Source organism: Salvelinus alpinus, chromosome 2, assembly GCF_045679555.1.
Source record: "Salvelinus alpinus chromosome 2, SLU_Salpinus.1, whole genome shotgun sequence".
NCBI classification, from domain to species: Eukaryota; Metazoa; Chordata; class Actinopteri; order Salmoniformes; family Salmonidae; genus Salvelinus; species Salvelinus alpinus.
Genome location: NC_092087.1, coordinates 75,358,242 through 75,378,543, shown reverse-complemented (window position 1 = coordinate 75,378,543; position 20,302 = coordinate 75,358,242). Strand labels below are relative to the sequence as shown.

At 45.6% G+C, this 20,302-nt stretch overlaps 1 protein-coding gene across 5 annotated transcripts in view; it reads left to right on the top strand.

The window, feature by feature from the left end:
• The window catches only part of LOC139567741 (SH3 and PX domain-containing protein 2A-like), a 138,587-nt gene that overhangs the window by 23,895 nt on the left and 94,390 nt on the right, over window positions 1–20,302 (top strand). For all 5 annotated transcript variants that reach the window (XM_071389202.1, XM_071389199.1, XM_071389204.1 and 2 more), the window contains exons 3-5: window positions 8,508–8,583; window positions 12,142–12,218; window positions 19,670–19,761. In XM_071389202.1, the coding sequence (XP_071245303.1) occupies window positions 8,508–8,583; window positions 12,142–12,218; window positions 19,670–19,761 (245 nt within the window). The remainder of the gene's footprint in view (window positions 1–8,507; window positions 8,584–12,141; window positions 12,219–19,669; window positions 19,762–20,302) is intronic.

The following is a 20,302-nucleotide window of genomic DNA, read 5'->3' as shown; positions in this document are numbered from 1 at the left end:
CTCCACCTACAGGTCAAATGCATTAGCTTACGCACAGCTAGGGGCTAGAGACTTTTGAGGATGGTGGTCTTGTGAGGATTTGTGTGTGATGTATTGCTGATGCTCATCCCAATTACCCAGCCAATCTTTATATTACAGATGATCCAATTTCACCCTCTCTCCTCTCTCTCTCTGGCTTTCCCCCTCAATCGGATTACATCTGATGGGGATAGGCAGGAAGAGGTTTGCGGAAAGATCTTCAGTTCAGATACAAAATCCCTTTTTAGAAATAGACTGACAAAAACACCACTTTTCATTAAACCTTCATTTACAAAGGTTTGCCTCAAAAGTATTGTGCAGGAGATACATGTTCAAGATAGCAGCTGGCGTTCTCAACCGTGTCCTATGGCCAGATTCTCAACTCTGCCCCACTTTTCATTTGAACAATATTGTCTTATAATGAAATAGACCTGAAATAACCCTGTTTTTTTTGGTGGAAAGGAGAAAAATGCAATCTCTGTCAGGAGTCTCATTTCCCCTCCACGCCCTTGGGAGCGCGGGCAGAGCGTACGGGGCACACACCAGGGGCGCTGGCATCCCTTCCTGCTGCCTCTCTCTCTGGGCTTGTGGTCTGGCCACGTGGCTCAAAGTTTGTCATGATTCCAAGCATGGAAACTCTGAGAATTTTGGCTGAGCGCTAGGCTAATTTAGGTACCGTTAGGGGGCTGAAGGCTCTCTCTCTCTCTCTCTCTCTCTCTCTCTCTCTCTCTCTCTCTCTCTCTCTCTCTCTCTCTCTCTCTCTCTCTCTCTCTCTCTCTCTCTCTCTCTCTCTCTCTCTCTCTCCATCTCTCTCTCTCTCCATCTCTCTCTCTCTCTCTCTCTCTCTCTCTCTCTCTCTCTCTCTCTCTCTCTCTCTCTCTCTCTCTCTCCATCTCTCTCTCTCTCTCCATCTCTCTCTCCATCTCCATCTCTCTCTCTCTCTCTCTCTCTCTCTCTCTCTCTCTCTCTCTCTCTCTCTCTCTCTCTCTCTCTCTCTCTCTCTCTCTCTCTCTCTCTCTCTCTCTCTCTCTCTCTCTCTCTCTCTCTCTCTCTCTCTCTCTCTCTCTCTCTCTCTCTCTCTCTCTCTCTCTCTCTCTCTCTCTCTCTCTGCACTCTACTGTAAGATGGCTGGCCTATTTTTCTACCTTTAACTGAAGCAGAAAGCTTACAGTTGGTAACCTGAACCCATGTTCTTTGGTGGGGTTTGTGCCCACTGGCCACAGAAGTAGAGGTGGTTCTGAATCAAGGGTAGAGTTAGTTGTGGTCAGAAAGAGGGTGGCAGGGTTACTGGAAACCTACCGTCAAAGCTTTCAGGATTGACAGCAACATTTACTGCCATAACTACATTGTTGTCATACCCCTTGTCTAGAGTGCCAACCTTCTCACACTAAGAGAGTGAAACGTGATACTGGTTTGTTTTCTCACAGTATTTAAGTAATGTACTATGATGGGAAGGGTTGCCTTGGTTTCATTGCAGTAGATACACACCACAACGAAATAGTTATTCCTCGACTTAATGCCTGTAAATTAGGAGCGGAGATGCGGAGAAACTCAAACCATTGCACTTCTCTGTTTTCCCCTTCTCTGCTTCAGTGTTTATTCATTTTTCTTTTGTCCATCCGTTTCCTCAGTCGCTCTGTCTTTTGTGTTGCGGCGCTGGAGTGGTACAGCCTGGAAGCCATTTTGAGTGTTTCTCTGGCGTTCTTTCATCCCATGGGCTCATGTGTTCTTGAGCACCGCGTGAAAGTAGAACAACCACAAGACAGAGTTCGCCTGTGCGTTATAATGTACAGAACTAGACCCAAAGATCCATTGGTCTTTCCAGTCCCCACGGTTGTGTAATAAAGCCTGCAAAGCGTGTTAAACACTAGCCCCAAAACTACGACACCGAGTCTTGGGATACAGTAAGCTTGAAATTCCAACCCCTGAATCCCATTCCCGTTCCAATCCATGGTATGATGATGGTGGGCTTCCTAAGACTTCCATAGCCTTTCCCTGGAGTCTTGTTCCAGGCCAAGGCCGGATCTGGAGTCTGGAAGCTGTAAGAGCTGCAGCTGGGAGTGATAGACGTTACCACATCCCAGCACCTGTTGCTTGGGGACTGGGGAGCGTCAAGTGGAACCTACAGGTTTACAACCTAACAACAAGCCCCATTGACTTTACCAGAATATAGCCAATTTCTCCAGCAACTCGAATCCATACCTCACCTCACCCCCTCCTGAAATGGGTTAATACATGTTCCATCAAGATACCTGGAGGCACCGAGCTGTGATTTGTCGAGATCGAATGCCAAGGTTCCAATTTATATATAGAGCCGCAACTGTGAATGATTGTGGTTGGAGGGAGCACTAGCTCGCTATTCGCTAACCCCTGTTCCCCGGAACCAGACATCTGTCTCTAGAAACTCGATACCCCGGGCCACTAACGCGTGTCCAGACTTGATTCATGTTGTCCATTCGTTTCCTCCGTCGCTCTGTCTTTTGTGTGGTAGCGCTGGACTGGTACAGCTTGGTCCCAGATCTGTTTGTGCTGTCTTGCCTAACTCACATGGTCAATATCACAAGATAGCACAAACAGATCTGGGACCAGGCGAGTAGTAGTAGGATTAAGAAGGAATAAGGGAAGAACCGGCGTTCTGTTCTGGCAATACTAGACAGGCAAAATATCAATTACTTTTAACCCTTCCCTCCCTCCTCCTTCAGCCCCCTTTTATTTCCTGTCTTGTTTACACCAACATGTCTTGTAATTAGTGGATTAAAGAGAGTTGCTAGAGAGAGAGAGTCCAGGGCTGTGTCTCACATGGCAACCTAATCCCTTTATAGTGCACCACGTTTGACCAGGGCCCAACAGGCGTAGTGGACCATTTGGGCTGCAGCCCAGGAAATAAATGAATTCGCCTCCGCCTCCGCCCACCATTACAAGCTACAAACACTCACTATGTTGACATTACACTGAGTAAATCTGACTGCTGCTGATTGTTTAGAGTTCGTTTGATTCTCAGTGGAACCATGTGATCATTACCGTGGAAATGGTGGGATCACATGGTTCTTCAGTGTTATGTGGGTCATGAGTTTGTTTCATAAGTGGGGAGCTCCTAAGTGTGTGTGTGTGTGTGTGTGTCTTTGTGTGCTTGTGCGTCTATCTGTGTGTGACTGTGTGTTCTGTCACCGAGCTCTGTCATCGGTGTGGTTCAACCAGGGGTAGCTCCTCTTGAGTCGCTCTTCACAGGTCACATGACCGTCAACAGGAAGTGATGCGTGTCCATGTGCGCTCTCTCTCTCTCTCTCTCTCTCTCTCTCTCTCTCTCTCTCTCTCTCTCTCTCTCTCTCTCTCTCTCTCTCTCTCTCTCTCTCTCTCTCTCTCTCTCTCTCTCTCTCTCTCTCTCAATTTGATTCAATTCAAAGGGGCTTTTTTTTGGCATGGGAAACATATGTTTATATTGCCAAAGCAAGTGAATAAACAAAAGTGAGAAGAAACAGATTTAACAACATCAACAAAAAACTATTAGAAATGAACAGTAAACATTCAAAACACTCAAAAAGGTTTAAAAAAGATATATAAAAAATATATATTATATATTTTATTAATATATTATTATATAATATATTATAAAATATATTATATTATCAGTTATGTACAGTGTTTTACTGTACATAACTCATCTCTCTCCTCTCTCTCTTTCTCTCCCTATCTCTCTCTCTCTCCTCTCTCCCTCTCTTTCTCTCCCTCCCTTTCTCTCTCTCTCTCCTCCCTCTCTTTCCCTCCTCTTTCGCTCTCCTCTCTCTCTTTCTCTCCCTGTCTCTCTATCTCTCCCTCTCTCTCATTCTCTCCCTCTCTTTCTCTCTCACCTCTTTCTCATTCTCTCCCTCTCTCTCTCCCTCTCTCTCTTTTTCTCCCTATTTTTCTCTCTCTCCACCTTTTTCTCTCTCTCCTCTCTCTTTCTCTCCCTCTCCTTCTCTCTCTTGTTCTCTCTCTCTCTCTCTCCTCTCTCTCTCTCTCTCTCTCTCTCTCTCTCTCTCTCTCTCTCTCTCTCTCTCTCTCTCTCTCTCTCTCTCTCTCTCTCTCTCTCTCGCTCTCTCCTCTCTCTCTCTCTCTCCTCTCTCTCCCTCCCTCTTTTATCACTCTCTCTCCTCTCTCTCTCTCTCTCTCTCTCTCTCTCTCTCTCTCTCTCTCTCTCTCTCTCGCTCTCGCTCTCTCTCTCTCTCTCTCTCTCTCTCTCTCTCTCTCTCTCTCTCTCTCTCTCTCTCTCTCTCTCTCTCTCTCTCTGTCTCTCTCGCTCTCTCTCTCTCTCTCTCTCTGTCTCTCTCTCTCCTCTCTCTCCCTCCCTCTTTTCTCTCTCTCTCTCTCTCTCTTTCTTTCTCTTTCTCTCTCTCTCTCTTTCTCTCTCTCTCTCTCTCTCTCTCTCTCTCTCTCTCTCTCTCTCTCTCTCTCTCTCTCTCTCTATCTCTCTCGCTCAAACTCTCTCTCTCGCTCAAACTCTCTCTCTCTCCAATACACAGCGGACTCTTTAACTTAAATCCCAACTCATTCCCACAACTCCATATATGGCGTGCCTATTATAAGCCACTGTGCATGATATGAATATGCTGCAGCTGTGGGCCGTAGCCTACAATGTTATCCATATTCAAAGCACATTTCCAACACCAACGCCTTGTTATACTGCACCTCTGATTTCGCAAGCAGTGCCGGGTTCACGTGCTAGTCGGAAGTGTTGAAGCTAGGGTTCTAAATATCTTTATGTGACCAATAACATTTGATTTGATTTGACTAGGGAAACTCAGAAATGTGCGTCTTGTTAACTGGTTGTAGTTATAGACGTTCAACCAGTTAGTAAGTCGGACATTTCGGAGTTTCCGTTTTTTCCCGACTAGCATGTGAATGCAGCAATAATGATAAGTCCTCATAGCAGAGTTGGTGTAAGGATAGAATTCGTAGAGATACTCACTGACAATAGAGGAAAAGAAACATGTTCTGTGTGTCTCTTTTTTTTCAACCCGACTCCTCTAATAGTGGTCCAGAGCCTCACAGTCTTATCCAATCAGAACGCTTCAGAACACTCACACTCATTCTCTCTAGGCTGGTTACCAAGGAGACAGAGTCAGGTCTGAGAAGTAGTAGCTACAGCCATAGTCCCAGTCGGTATGAGATAGAACGTTGCGGCCCTGCTCGGCTGTGGGGAAAACAACCTGTCAATGGTTACCCCATTGACTCACAGCAAAAACTTGACCTTTTTCAGATGCAATTTTTCTTGTTGTCTGCTTGTTTTATTCAATTGCAAAACTACATTTTAGAAAAGTACAAGATGTCTAAAGATGACTTTTCAACATTGCCTGCTCCCGAGCTTTGTAACTACTTAGAGAAACATAATATTGTAGGGCTTCCCTCTCACCCCTTTTCATGACGGTGCTAGCGGCCTCGTGAGTGAGTGCTAGCTAATTAGCCAAGACCAACAACACAAATAAATGGACTATACAGCTACAAGTAATGAGTGGAGTTACAAAATGACTACACCAAGCAAGATCGGCGGAGGAACGGCAATCGGCGGCAATTTTTTAAAACATTTACAAGTTTTGAACTTGGTCCAACGAGGCCAACTAGGATAATTTGGATCGACCCACTAATAAACAGAGGGGAGATAGTTAACTTGATTCAGTATGTTGATTGAGGAAATTAGGCAACTCAGTAAACACTTTGTTCAATTGAAGCAGACAACAGCTGGATTATGTACTGTATGGTCTCAGCAAGGGTTTTAGTGATTCTAGCCCGCAATTTATAACACCTACACAGCATCACAGGAACTTCACAGTAAACTGTCAAAGTACCTCTTACGTTCCTTCATCTTCCTTACCTCTTTAGGCTTTGTTTACACACTTCTACTGCGAGACAGTCGCTCCTAGTTATAAGATACTAATTCCCATTGCTACCTATTAGCTACCGCTACCGACTTCTCCCTCGCAGCTACATTGTGGTCCGAAAAAGTTTGAGCCCACCCTTTATGTGAAGCTGGTCTTAGTTGTTTGGCTCAAGCATTCAAACCACCAACGTTGCTTTCAGTTCAGAGTGGACCACCAATCAGCAGTTTACCCACCGGAAGACCAACCCCTCCACTGGGACAAGGCATATAGAGTTTTTCCCTGTGAGAGCAAAACAAGACTGAACTGAACTGCGATCCCAGTCAGGGAAGACAAAGCATACAAATAGAATACCGCCGGCCCACCCGTCACAGACCCATTGATTTGAATGGGAATTTCTGTTCTAGTAATTCTATTTCTATGAGAAAGAGAAACCCAGCGGAGTTTAGTGTCTGGGAAGAACCCAGTCAACATGGGGATGTGTGTATACGTATGCTGACCCAGACACAGAGAGAGAACTGGGTTTGGACCAGGCCCTCGTCCCCGTACTGCTAGATTGTTTATTCACCTGGTTCCTCTGGGTCTTTACCCTGCCCTGATGCACACCAGATTTATGATGTGTGGTCTCTCTCTTTCTCTCTCTGTTTTTCTGTGTCTCTTTCTCTATCACACACACCCGCATACATAAGCACGCAGGGACACACACAGGAACACACACGCACACGCACATACGCACACACACACACACACACACACACACACACACACACACACACACACACACACACACACACACACACACACACACACACACACACACACACACACACACACACACACACACACACACTCACACACACACACTCACACACACTCACACACACACACACACACACACACACACACACACACACACACACACACACACACACACACACACACACACACACACACACACACACACACACACACACACACACACACACACACACACACACACACACACACACACACACACACACACACACACACAATAAATACTTTATTTGAATCCACCAATCAAATTTACATTAAAAAAGGATCCAAACATTTCAAAGGTTACTGTATGCATGGCACTCAAGGGTATGGACAGCATCTCCTTCTCCAAACAGCTATGCTTCCCAGGACCGCTGAAACAGAGCAGTTTCCAGCCTACTGCTTTGCCCTAGTTTTTGTCAGGCCGGCAATCTGGAGGCCACACACTGCAAGGCTGTGTACGTGGCAGAGACTGCCAAATATCAGCGCCAGCAGCTTGCACCTCCACCCGAGGCTGTCCAAGCGTGCCGTGAGGGGCTGGTATTTAAGCAGCTTGCACCTCCACCCGAGGCTGTCCAAGCGTGCCGCGAGGGGCTGGTATTTAAGCAGCTTGCACCTCCACCCGAGGCTGTCCAAGCGTGCCGTGAGGGGCTGGTATTTAAGCAGCTTGCACCTCCACCCGAGGCTGTCCAAGCGTGCCGTGAGGGGCTGGTATTTAAGCAGCTTGCACCTCCACCCGAGGCTGTCCAAGCGTGCCGTGAGGGGCTGGTATTTAAGCAGCTTGCACCTCCACCCGAGGCTGTCCAAGCGTGCCGTGAGGGGCTGGTATTTAAGCAGCTTGCACCTCCACCCGAGGCTGTCCAAGCGTGCCGCGAGGGGCTGGTATTTAAGCAGCTTGCACCTCCACCCGAGGCTGTCCAAGCGTGCCGTGAGGGGCTGGTATTTAAGCAGCTTGCACCTCCACCCGAGGCTGTCCAAGCGTGCCGCGAGGGGCTGGTATTTAAGCAGCTTGTCGGCAAACGCCTGTTCCATGTAGCCGTCAAATGAGCAGCCCACTTCCAAACTCACGCACGCACACACGCACGCACGCACACACACACACACTTTTCCCCTATCTTTTTCTCTCTATCTCTTCTCTCTCTTCTCTTCTTACAGTAGATATATGCTGCAGACATTATAGGCTTCTTCACCCACAGCCCCATTTACTTTTCCTAATCCCCCCCTTTTGCATGATTTATTTAGGGGTTGAAATTGGATAAACACAATATGGCCGACACTGCCTGGCATCTCTGACCTCTGCAGTTTGTGTGGGTGTGTGGAAAAAGTCCCCCTGTGTGTGTGTGTGTGTGTGTGTGTGTGTGTGTGTGTGTGTGTGTGTGTGTGTGTGTGTGTGTGTGTGTGTGTGTGTGTGTGTGTGTGTGTGTGTGTGTGTGTGTGTGTGTGTGTGTGTGTGTGTGTGTGCACGCGCACGTAGTTCCCTCTAACCCCGGTGTCAGCACTTCTCCTCCCTTAGTACCACGATGGCTTTATGAATAAATTGACTCACATTAACTCCTCTCCACCACGAGCAGCAAAACACCATGCAGCGTTTGTCCTTGTCCAACTGGGAATTTAAAATGTGTCCGAGCTTTGATATGATATAATCTCTGATGCTGTGATCGGAGTGGCGGGGAATTTTAAATACTGAGCCAGCTGTTTCTTTCAGTGGAATTCAATGAAATGAAACACTATTCGATTCCTCAGTGAGCTGCATTGAGGTGAAGTACATTTGTAAATGTTTGCCAAATATTTCTCTCCCTCCTAAATTAATACAAAAATGTCTCTGTGTGTTGCTCTTTACAGATGCAGATTCTTGACAAGTTCCCAATCGAGGGAGGGCAGAAAGATCCCAAGAAGAGAATCATCCCATTTCTCCCAGGTGAGTCTCCGTCATTTCTCCCAGGTCAGTCTCCACCATTTCTCCCAGGTCAGTCTCCACCATTTCTCCCAGGTCAGTCTCCACCATTTCTCCCAGGTCAGTCTCCACCATTTCTCCCAGGTCAGTCTCCACCATTTCTCCCAGGTCAGTCTCCATCATTTCTCCCAGGTCAGTCTCCATAATTTCTCCCAGGTCAGTCTCCACCATTTCTCCCAGGTCAGTCTCCACCATTTCTCCCAGGTCAGTCTCCACCATTTCTCCCAGGTCAGTCTCCACCATTTATCCCAGGTTAGTCTCCACCATTTCTCCCAGGTCAGTCTCCACCATTTCTCCCAGGTCAGTCTCCATCATTTCTCCCAGGTCAGTCTCCATCATTTCTCCCAGGTCGGTCTCCATCATTTCTCCCAGGTCAGTCTCCACCATTTCTCCCAGGTCAGTCTCCACCATTTCTCCCAGGTCATTCTCCACCATTTCTCCCAGGTCGGTCTCCATCATTTCTCCCAGGTCAGTCTCCATCATTTCTCCCAGGTCAGTCTCCATCATTTCTCCCAGGTCAGTCTCCACCATTTCTCCCAGGTCAGTCTCCACCATTTCTCCCAGGTCATTCTCCACCATTTCTCCCAGGTCGGTCTCCATCATTTCTCCCAGGTCAGTCTCCATCATTTCTCCCAGGTCAGTCTCCACCATTTCTCCCAGGTCAGTCTCCACCATTTCTCCCAGGTCAGTCTCCACCATTTCTCCCAGGTCAGTCTCCATCATTTCTCCCAGGTCAATCTCCACCATTTCTCCCAGGTCGGTCTCCATCATTTCTCCCAGGTCAGTCTCCATCATTTCTCCCAGGTCAGTCTCCATCATTTCTCCCAAGGTCAGTCTCCATCATTTCTCCCAGGTCAATCTCCATAATTTCTCCCAGGTCAGTCTCCATAATTTCTCCCAGGTCAGTCTCCATCATTTCTCCCAGGTCAATCTCCATAATTTCTCCCAGGTCAGTCTCCATAATTTCTCCCAGGTCAGTCTCCACCATTTCTCCCAGGTCAGTCTCCATAATTTCTCCCAGGTCAGTCTCCATAGTTTTTCTCTCCCTCTCTCCTTTCCTTTCCTTCTTTTCTCCACACGTATAAAGTCTTTCACACTCCGATAAGCAAAGCCCCTGTCAACCCCATTGCCCTTAACATCGAACCCGACCAACACTCTAATCGATCCCTTGCCATATATGGCCATAAGATCTAATGACATGACACTATCCATAGGGACTTATTGGGGTTTATAAGGAAGTACAGTCTGACTTGAGGCAGACAGACACCACCATGACAGTCAAGTCACCGATAGCGCTGACTCGGCAGGAAGTTACACCGCATCAGTATCCTGCTCGTATCGACGCCCCTCCTAGTGTCGTTCATACATTATTCATCAGTCTGTCCATCCAGTTGACTGGCTCTCTGAGGTGCAGCAGCAGGCAGGTGCTGACGGTGTGTGTTTGTCTGATGTGTGGGAGTGAAAGACAGACAATGGAAAAAGAGATCGAGGAAGAGATGGTAGAACAGAGAGCGAGACAACACTCCTGGTGTGCGAGTGAGAGGCTTCTGTCTGTTTACTGTTTATGTTGGTTAGGCTCTCTTAGAGCCTGACGAAGACCACATGCTCTCAGTCCTCTCCCTACCCATGCCTGGCTACCCAGACTCATTGCTCCGGCCAAACGCCACACCCTGAACGTTTGTTTCTTCTCCACGATGAGTCTGATCTTGACTCCCTCCACGACCGTTCTAGAACGCGAACACATTCGGACCGTCTGATTGGTGAAACTCACAATAAAGTAAGACGGAGAGAGACCGTTTTGCGGTGCTCAAACAAAAGTTGTTCTTTAATAAAGGTTGGGGGGAAATACAACTGAAAGGCCTCTCCGGTAACGGGTGGGTCACTCTGTGTCCGGCTCCTCGGCCTGTGTTAATGAACAAAAGAGAGAGAACGACGAGTCCGGGGTTTCAATACGTGCACTCAACTTGCGCCGGGTGGCCTGCTGCCCGGGAATGAGTCCTCTTCCTTTAGGGCCAAAGAAAAGGAAGAGAGAGAGTCAAACATCCCCTTGTATCTTCTTAGGCGTCTGATCGAGGTGCTTCTCATTCTCACTCCGGTTCTTCTGAGGACTAGGCGTACCCTCTCCCTGTCTGCCCAAGCCCCCGAGTGACTGCACCTCTACTTATACCCATTTGGAGTAACGAGGGACAGGTGGGACCAATTCCAGGTGGCAATTGGTTGCAGCACCTGGACTGGGTAATATTGGTGTTGATTCACCAGCCCCAGTTGGTGCCTGTAGAGCTGTCCATGGTGCTGACTCACCTTGGCCTGGCAAGCCCTCTGGAGCTGACCAAGGTCCTGCTCCTTCCTTTGTAGCTCCCTGCTGGCCCCCTTGGTTGCCACAGTCCCAGAAACCGATGGGTTGGGCCCGAGCCAGAACACATTTGGGTAAAGCGATGTTTTGAAAATTGGTCATTGGTTTTGATACTCTGGTTAGAGATTATCCAGACGCTGATGACTTTGTTTTGTACAACACGCCTCGTCACCACGAACGACTCTATGATGGCAGATTCAAGCTGAGGTATGTAGCCAACACATAGCATTGGGAGAATTCAGAGTCGTCAGGCAGTCCCCACCCCGCCAACCCACCTCACATTAAGCCACCCGGATGTCAACCAAAACATCCACCTCTATCTGTTTACATACCTTGTGTAGCATTTATTTTGACCGGATAGTCTCATTGAGATATCATCTCTTTTGCAAGAGATACCTGTTCAAGAGCGTTACAAAATGAGTCGCACCAAATACAATATCTTCGTCCAGTCCAGATGTGGAAGTGTGTCCTTGGCAGCTTCTTTGAAATAGTCACCCATAGGATTCACTCAATTACACACACTGCTAGCAGCTGGCCATCAAAGACTTGGGTTAGGTATTGCAAGTCAGATTTATGGTTGAAGATTGCCTGTTGTTTACATGGTGGTCTCCGATCTAAGAAACTCCAGCACTGCACTATTACCCCTCTGCTATTCATCATTCAAAGTATTGCTGGCAATCAGAATGCACACAGTCTGTCCCCAGCTCTTCCTCTCATCCTCTGTGTCTTCAGTTCACAGGAAGGGTAATTTGATCACTTCCTGTGGGACTGTAGTGACCGTGGCATACCCTGGAGTAGGGGGCGGTCTGATTGGCTGGTGCCATTTGTCTTTGAAGTCACCGAGTTAGACTAGATACATAACCTCCAAGCGCTTAAATCCCATTTGATATGTTAAGAGGGCAAGTCACAGTTAGAGGTCCACGCGGGACAAGACCGTTCACTATGAGAGTATGAGAGGGAGATTGTAGTGGATCAGAAGTCTTTCATGTGTTACTGACATCTAGTGTTAGCCTGCGGTAATACACAAACACGCTGAAGGGTTGTCCTCTGCGGTGAGACAGGATTGTACTGGTCTTTAATTTATTACGGTTTTACACTCTCGAACATCTAAAATGTGTCCCTTCCTATCTACTCTGTCTCTCTCATTTTCCCTCCCCCCCCTCCCTCAGGTAAAATCCTGTTCAGACGGAGTCATGTGCGTGATGTGGCCATGAAGAGGCTACGTTTCATCGATGACTACTGCAGGGTGAGCGAGGAGGCATTACTGTCAAAACACTCTGTAAACATCATGTCCCACTTGGGCTCCCCCCTGTCACATGTTATTGGGATTTAGGGGTCAGAGGTCAGGGGTGACAGATGGTAACCAGACACACGTGTCAGCGACACCTCAGGCGTGACGTTAAACACGGGTGTTGTAGGGTACATGTGTTGAGTCAGGGGGGTTTCCAGTTTGCACCACAGTAAGATGGTGTTGTTGGTTGCACATTTCTGTGCAAATACTTGATACAATAGAGTCTTGTCTCTTAACTCATCTTATTGCCGAGTTTTAAAATAAATGTTTTTACTATGTTCAGGGGCAGTTACCAAGCTAGCAAACCTACAACGGCGCAACTGAGGAAATGTTTTTCAAATACTTAGCTCGTCTGAAAACACATTGTCATACATACTGGTCTCTAAGGCTTTGGTTTATTCTGGTCATGAAGTTTTAGAAAGAGATTTGACCTAGTTCTGTTTAGTTTAGAACACACAAGAACACTTCTGAGTGCCCAACAAAAGATAGACTTTAAAAGCTACCCACTCTTTGAAATAAATAGATAAAGATAAAGAAAAATAGATAAAGGCTATGCCCTCGGTATTTCATTTTAATGAAAGTTTTCTAAAACTCCCCCAAAACTTCAGCCTTTGGTCATTCAGCAGTCTGACTTCAATAAAGTTCTTATTGCTTCCCCATTGTTTAGTCTCTCTCTCTCCCTCTGTCTCTCTGTCTCTCTGTCTCTCTGTCTCTCTGTCTCTCTGTCTCTCTCTCTCTCTCTCTCTCTCTCTCTCTCTCTCTCTCTCTCTCTCTCTCTCTCTCTCTCTCTCTCTCTCTCTCTCTCTCTCTCTCTCTCTCCCTCTGTCTCTCTCTCTCTCTCTCTCTCTGTCTCTCTCTCTAAAAAGTGAACAGGAAATATTACACTCACACAAGTCCTGAAATAATAAAGACAATTCAAATGTCATATTGTCTCTATATACAGTGTTGTAACGATAGGCAAATAGTTAAAGTAAAAGTTTGTTCTTCACCCTTTTCTTTTGGCAACAGGTCAGAAGGTCATCTTGCTGCTGTGATTGCACAGATAGATAAAATTGGATTTGTTTTCAAATTCTTTGTGGGTCTGTGTAATGTGAGGGAAATATGTGTCCCTAAAATGGTCATACATTTTGCATGAGGTTAGTAAGTGCAGCTCAGTTTCCACCTCATGTTGTGGGCAGTGTGTGCATAGCCCGTCTTCTCTCTCCCCCCCCCCCCCCCCAATTTCGTGGTATCCAATTGGTAGTTACAGTCTTGCCTCATCGCTGCAACTCCCTTACAGAGAGGCGAAGCTCGAGAGCCGTGTGTCCTCTGAAACATAACCCAACCAAGCCGCACTGCTTCTTGACACAATGCCCGCACCAATGTGTCGGAGGAAACACCGTACACCTGGCGTCAGTGTGCACCCGCCACAGGAGTCGCTAGTGCGCGATGGGACAAGGACATCTCTGCCGGCCAAACCCTCCCTAATGCGGACAACACTGGGTCAATTGTGTGCCGCCCCATGGGTCTCCCAGCTGCGACAGAGCCTGGACTTGAACCCAGAGTGATGCAGTGCCTTAGACCACTGCACCACTCGGGAGGCCCCTAGCCTGTCTTCTCTTGAGAGTCAGGTCTGCCTACGGCAACCTTTCTCAATAACAAGGCTTCTCTCTCTCTGCCCCCGTCTCTCCCCCTCCCTCTCACTCTCTCTCTCTGCGCCCCCTCTCTTCCTCTCTCTCTCTCTCTCTACCCCCCTCTCCTCCTCTCTCTCTTCCTCTCACTGCCCCCCCACCTCCCTCTCTCTCTCTTGCTACCTCTACCTCTCTCTCAATTCAATTTCAATTTAAGTGCTTTATTGGCATGGGAAACATGTTTACATTGCCAAAGCAAGTGAAATAGATAATAAACAAAAGTGAAATAAACAATAAAAAAATGAACAAAAGTTATATCTATCTATCTATCTATCTATCTATCTATCTATCTATCTCTCTATCTCTCTATCTCTCTATCTCTCTATCTATCTATCTATCTATCTATCTCTCTCTCTCTCTCTCTCTCTCTCTCTCTCTCTCTCTCTCTCTCTCTCTCTCTCTCTCTCTCTCTCTCTCTCTCTCTCTCTCTCTCTCTCTCTCTCTCTCTCTCTCTCTCTCTCTCTCTCTCTCTCTCTCTCTCTCTCTCTCTCTCTCAATTCAATTTTCAATTCAAGGGGCTTTATTGGCATGGGAAACATGTGTTAACATTGCCAAAGCAAGTGAGGTAGATATTATACAAAAGTGAAATAAACAATACAAATTAACAGTAAACATTACACATACAGAAGTTTCAAAACAATAAAGACATTACAAATGTTATATTATATATATACAGTATTGTAACAATGTACAAATGGTTAAAGCACACAAGTTAAAATAAATAAGCATAAATATGGGTTGTATTTAGAATGGTGTTTGTTCTTCACTTGTTGCCCTTTTCTTGTGGCAACAGGTCACAAATCTTGCTGCTGTGATGGCACACTGTGGAATTTCTCCCAGTAGATATGGGAGTTTATCAAAATTGGATTTGTTTTCAAATTCTTTGTGGATCTGTGTAATCTGAGGGAAATATGTCTCTCTAATATGGTCATACATTGGGCAGGAGGTTAGGAAGTGCAGCTCAGTTTCCACCTCATTTTGTGGGCAGTGTGCACATAGCCTGTCTTCTCTTGAGAGCCATGTCTGCCTACGGCGGCCTTTCTCAACAGCAAGGCTATGCTCACTGAGTCTGTACATAGTCAAAGCTTTCCTTAAGTTTGGGTCAGTCACAGTGGTCAGGTATTCTGCCACTGTGTACTCTCTGTTTAGGGCCAAATAGCATTCTAGTTTGCTCTGTTTTTTTGTTAATTCTTTCCAATGTGTCAAGTAAATATCTTTTTGTTTTCTCATGATTTGGTTGGGTCTAATTGTGCTGTTGTCCTGGGGCTCTGTGGGGTGTGTTTGTGTTTGTGAACAGAGCCCTAGGACCAGCTTGCTTAGGGGACTCTTCTCCAGGTTCATCTCTCTGTAGGTGATGGCTTTGTTATGGAAGGTTTGGGAATCCCTTCCTTTTAGGTGGTTGTAGAATTTAACGGCTCTTTTCTGGATTTTGATAATTAGTGGGTATCGGCCTAATTCTGCTCTGCATGCATTATTTGGTGTTCTACGTTGTACACGGAGGATATTTTTGCAGAATTCTGCATGCAGTCTCAATTTGGTGTTTGTCCCATTTTGTGAAATCTTGGTTGGTGAGCGGACCCCAGACCTCACAACCATAAAGGGCAATGGGCTCTATGACTGATTCAAGTATTTTTAGCCAGATCCTAATTGGTATGTTGAAATTTATGTTCCTTTTGATGGCATAGAAGGCCCTTCTTGCCTTGTCTCTCAGATCGTTCACAGCTTTGTGGAAGTTACCTGTGGTGCTGATGTTTAGGCCGAGGTATGTATAGTTTTTTGTGTGCTCTAGGGCAACGGTGTCTAGATGGAATTTGTGGTCCTGGTGACTGGACCTTTTTTGGAACACCATTATTTTGGTCTTACTGAGATTTACTGTCAGGGCCCAGGTCTGACAGAATCTGTGCAGAAGATCTAGGTGCTGCTGTAGGCCCTCCTTGGTTGGTGACAGAAGCACCAGATCATCAGCAAACAGTAGACATTTGACTTCGGATTCTAGTAGGGTGAGACCGGGTGCTGCAGACTGTTCTAGTGCCCGCGCCAATTCGTTGATATATATGTTGAAGAGGGTGGGGCTTAAGCTGCATCCCTGTCTCACCCCACGACCCTGTGTGAAGAAATGTGTGTGTTTTTTGCCAATTTTAACCGCACACTTGTTGTTTGTGTACATGGATTTTATAATGTCGTATGTTTTACCCCCAACACCACTTTCCATCAATTTGTATAGCAGACCCTCATGCCAAATTGAGTCGAAGGCTTTTTTGAAATCAACAAAGCATGAGAAGACTTTGCCTTTGTTTTGGTTTGTTTGGTTGTCAATTAGGGTGTGTAGGGTGAATACATGGTCTGTTGTACGGTAATTTGGTAAAAAGCCAATTTGACATTTGCTCAGTACATTGTTTTCATTGAGGAAATGTACGAGTCTGCTGTTAATGATAATGCAGAGGATTTTCCCAAGGTTACTGTTGACGCATATTCCACGGTAGTTATTGGGGTCAAATTTGTCTCCACTTTTGTGGATTGGGGTGATCAGTCCTTGGTTCCAAATATTGGGGAAGATGCCAGAGCTAAGGACGATGTTAAAGAGTTTTAGTATAGCCAATTGGAATTTGTTGTCTGTATATTTGATCATTTCATTAAGGATACCATCAACACCACAGGCCTTTTTGGGTTGGAGGGTTTTTATTTTGTCCTGTAACTCATTCAAGGTAATTGGAGAATCCAGTGGGTTCTGGTAGTCTTTAATAGTTGATTCTAGGATTTGTATTTGATCATGTATATGTTTTTGCTCTTTATTCTTTGTTATAGAGCCAAAAAGATTGGAGAAGTGGTTTACCCATACATCTCCATTTTGGATAGATAATTCTTCGTGTTGTTGTTTGCTTAGTGTTTTCCAATTTTCCCAGAATTGGTTAGAGTCTATGGAGTCTTCAATTACATTGAGCTGATTTCTGACGTGCTGTTCCTTCTTTTTCCGTAGTGTATTTCTGTATTGTTTTAGTGATTCACCATAGTGAAGGCGTAGACTCAGGTTTTCCGGGTCTCTATGTTTTTGGTTGGACAGGTTTCTCAATTTATTTCTTAGATTTTTGCATTCTTTATCAAACCATTTGTCATTGTTGTTCATTTTCTTCGGTTTTCTATTTGAGATTTTTAGATTTGATAGGGAAGCTGAGAGGTCAAATATACTGTTAAGATTTTCTACTGCCAAGTTTACACCTTCACTATTGCAGTGGAACATTTTACCCAGGAAGTTGTCTAAAAGGGATTGAATTTGCTGTTGCCTAATTGTTTTTTGGTAGGTTTCCAAACTGCATTCCTTCCATCTATAGCATTTCTTAATGTTACTCAGTTCCTTTGGCTTTGATGCCTCATGATTGAGTATTGCTCTGTTCAAGTAGACTGTGATTTTGCTGTGGTCTGATAGGGGTGTCAGTGGGCTGACTGTGAACGCTCTGAGAGACTCTGGGTTGAGGTCAGTGACAAAGTAGTCTACAGTGCTACTGCCAAGAGATGAGCTATAGGTGAACCTACCATAGGAGTCCCCTCGAAGCCTACCATTGACTATGTACATACCCAGCGTGCGACAGAGCTGCAGGAGTTGTGACCCGTTTTTGTTGGTTATGTTGTCATAGTTGTGCCTAGGGGGGCATATGGGGGAGGGAATGCTGTCACCTGCATGCAGGTGTTTGTCCCCCTGTGTGCTGAGGGTGTCAGGTTCTTGTCCAGTTCTGGCATTTAGGTCGCCACAGACTAATACATGTCCCTGGGCCTGGAAATGATTGATTTCCCCCTCCAGGATGGAGAAGCTGTCTTTATTAAAGTATGGGGATTCTAGTGGGGGGATATAGGTAGCACACAGGAGGACATTTTTCTCTGTTAAGATAATTTCCTTTTGAATTTCTAGCCAAATGTAAAAAGTTCCTGTTTTGATTAATTTAATGGAGTGAGTTAGGTCTGCTCTATACCAAATTAGCATTCCCCCCTCTCTCTCTCTCTCTCTCTCTGTCTCTCTCTCACAGTTACTCTCTCTCTCTCTCTCTCTCTCTCTCTCTCTCCCCACCTCCCTTTTTCACACACCATGGTATCAAAGGCCATGGATGTAAACAATCACGGGGGCTGGACTGTCACACACACACTACTGCTGCTCCAGCACTCCCAAAGTAGGGAAGGTGTCCAGTTTTCTGCCTTGAAACACAGATTAAAGGGTGGACTTTATTGTCCAAGGCCACATCTTATAATCAGTGAAATCCAACATTTTGAAAGACTTTCTCTCAACTTTGATGATAAGTTTTGACAACCTCCAAATACTCGTGCCCAGTCATTATATAAATGCTCAAACACAACTTAAAGATGCAGTCAGTCATGTCAGAAGCTAGCAGGTTCATTATTTACCTAAAACAGCAGCGTATTGCAGTAAAGCTACATCACGTTTTGAAATGAACTTCCCTTGCTTTGTTTAATAACGCTATCATGAATCTAGGATAGACGTTTTGCGTGTCAGAGTGCAGTATTTATTTCATTTCACAGCACAAACATTGGTTAGCATGTTTCTCACACTGGCTTTAGACACGGAGGGGGCAGGCCTGCCCCGGCTAGTGCAGGGAGGTTGCCTAGAAACAAATGCCTCGGAGGGAGTCTGCATAGCATGACAAATCCCCGTGATTTGTGAATCTGTTCGGACCGAAAAGCTAGTGCGACAGCTAAAATGGCTTTGAACAAAACAACATTTCAGCTAATAGGGAGAAGTATCTAACAAAATAACTACATTATTGCAATCATTAATCATAAACGATTTACATGATAGAAATGTTGGTACATTTGTGGACAAAATAATTTTTGAAAGGTTTAAAAGAAGAAAATAGCTCACTATCTTTTGACTTAATATGTCTTAAAATATTTTTATGTTTGTAGATGTTAAGAGATTGTTCTGCCTGTCTATCACTCATCATCTTCTGATCTGAACTTGACTGTTTACTTACTAGTTCCTGTTTGTTGTCACGAGACAAACAGCAGAAGGATAGTGATGACACAGAAGGCCCTCTCAAGGGATTGTGAGAGGCTGGAGCCAAACCATCTGTACCACTAGCTGTCTTTTAATATAACATACACTTCCTCAATAACACATGACCAGAAAATGATCATATGAGTACGGACGGGTATTTGCTCTTATTGTGAACAATGGAATATTAATTAATTTGAAGTTGTGCATTGTCCCTGTGAAGTAAATCCCATGAATATGATATGGACATTGTTCAACATCAATCTCAAATATAGTACAATATGTCCACTATGTCCACCTTGTCATTGGCTCCTATTGATCTGTTCCTACAGTAGTGTGACTTAGCCTGATCATTACAAATGGATGTCCATCCTCAGTGGAATAGGCTGACATATCATCTTCCATTGAATTGGAGCCAAACTCTGTGCTAAGGATTATACTGTATGTACTGTAAAGGTAGAACGTGAAATGGATGTTGGAATGCGTCCTCCGTAGTTCATCATTCCAAGAGTTGCTTTGTGTGGTGCATCGTTGTACGGTATCTTACACCGGATGTTCTCTCTCTCTCCCCCTCCCTCCTTCCCCTATTCCTCCTCTCCCTCTCTTCCCCCCCTCGCTCACTCCCTCCCTCTCCCTCTCTCTCTCTCTCTCTCTCTCTCTCTCTCTCTCTCTCTCTCTCTCTCTCTCTCTCTCTCTCTCTCTCTCTCTCTCTCTCTCTCTCTCTCTCTCTCTCTCAGGCTCTGGTGCGTCTCCCTCCTCAGTTGTCTCAGAGTGAGGAGGTGCTGCGCTTCTTTGAGACCAAAGCTGATGACCTCAACCCCCCAGTAGAGTGAGTATCTAAAACACACACACACACACACACACACACACACACACACACACACACACACACACACACACACACACACACACACACACACACACACACACACACACACACACACACACACACACACACACACACACACACACACACACTCAGTTCAATTCAAGGGGCTTTATTGGCATGGGAAAGCAAGTGAAATGGATAAACAAAAGTATAAGAAACTATAAAAAGTATGAACAGTAAATATAAGTCATTGCGAAATTAAATGATGTTTATCTACATTTATCAAACTATAATTCTATTTTTTGCTGAAGAACTCAGGAGCCCATGAGCGCATGATCTCTCTCTCTCTCTCTCTCTCTCTCTCTCTCTCTCTCTCTCTCTCTCTCTCTCTCTCTCTCTCTCTCTCTCTCTCTCTCTCTCTCTCTCTCTCTCTCTCTCTCTCTCTCTCTCTCTCTCTCTCTCTCTCTCTCTCTCTCTCTTTCCCACCCTGCTGTGCGGTGTGTCTCAGAGAGACTCAGAGAGGCCGAGGCCTCATTGTTTA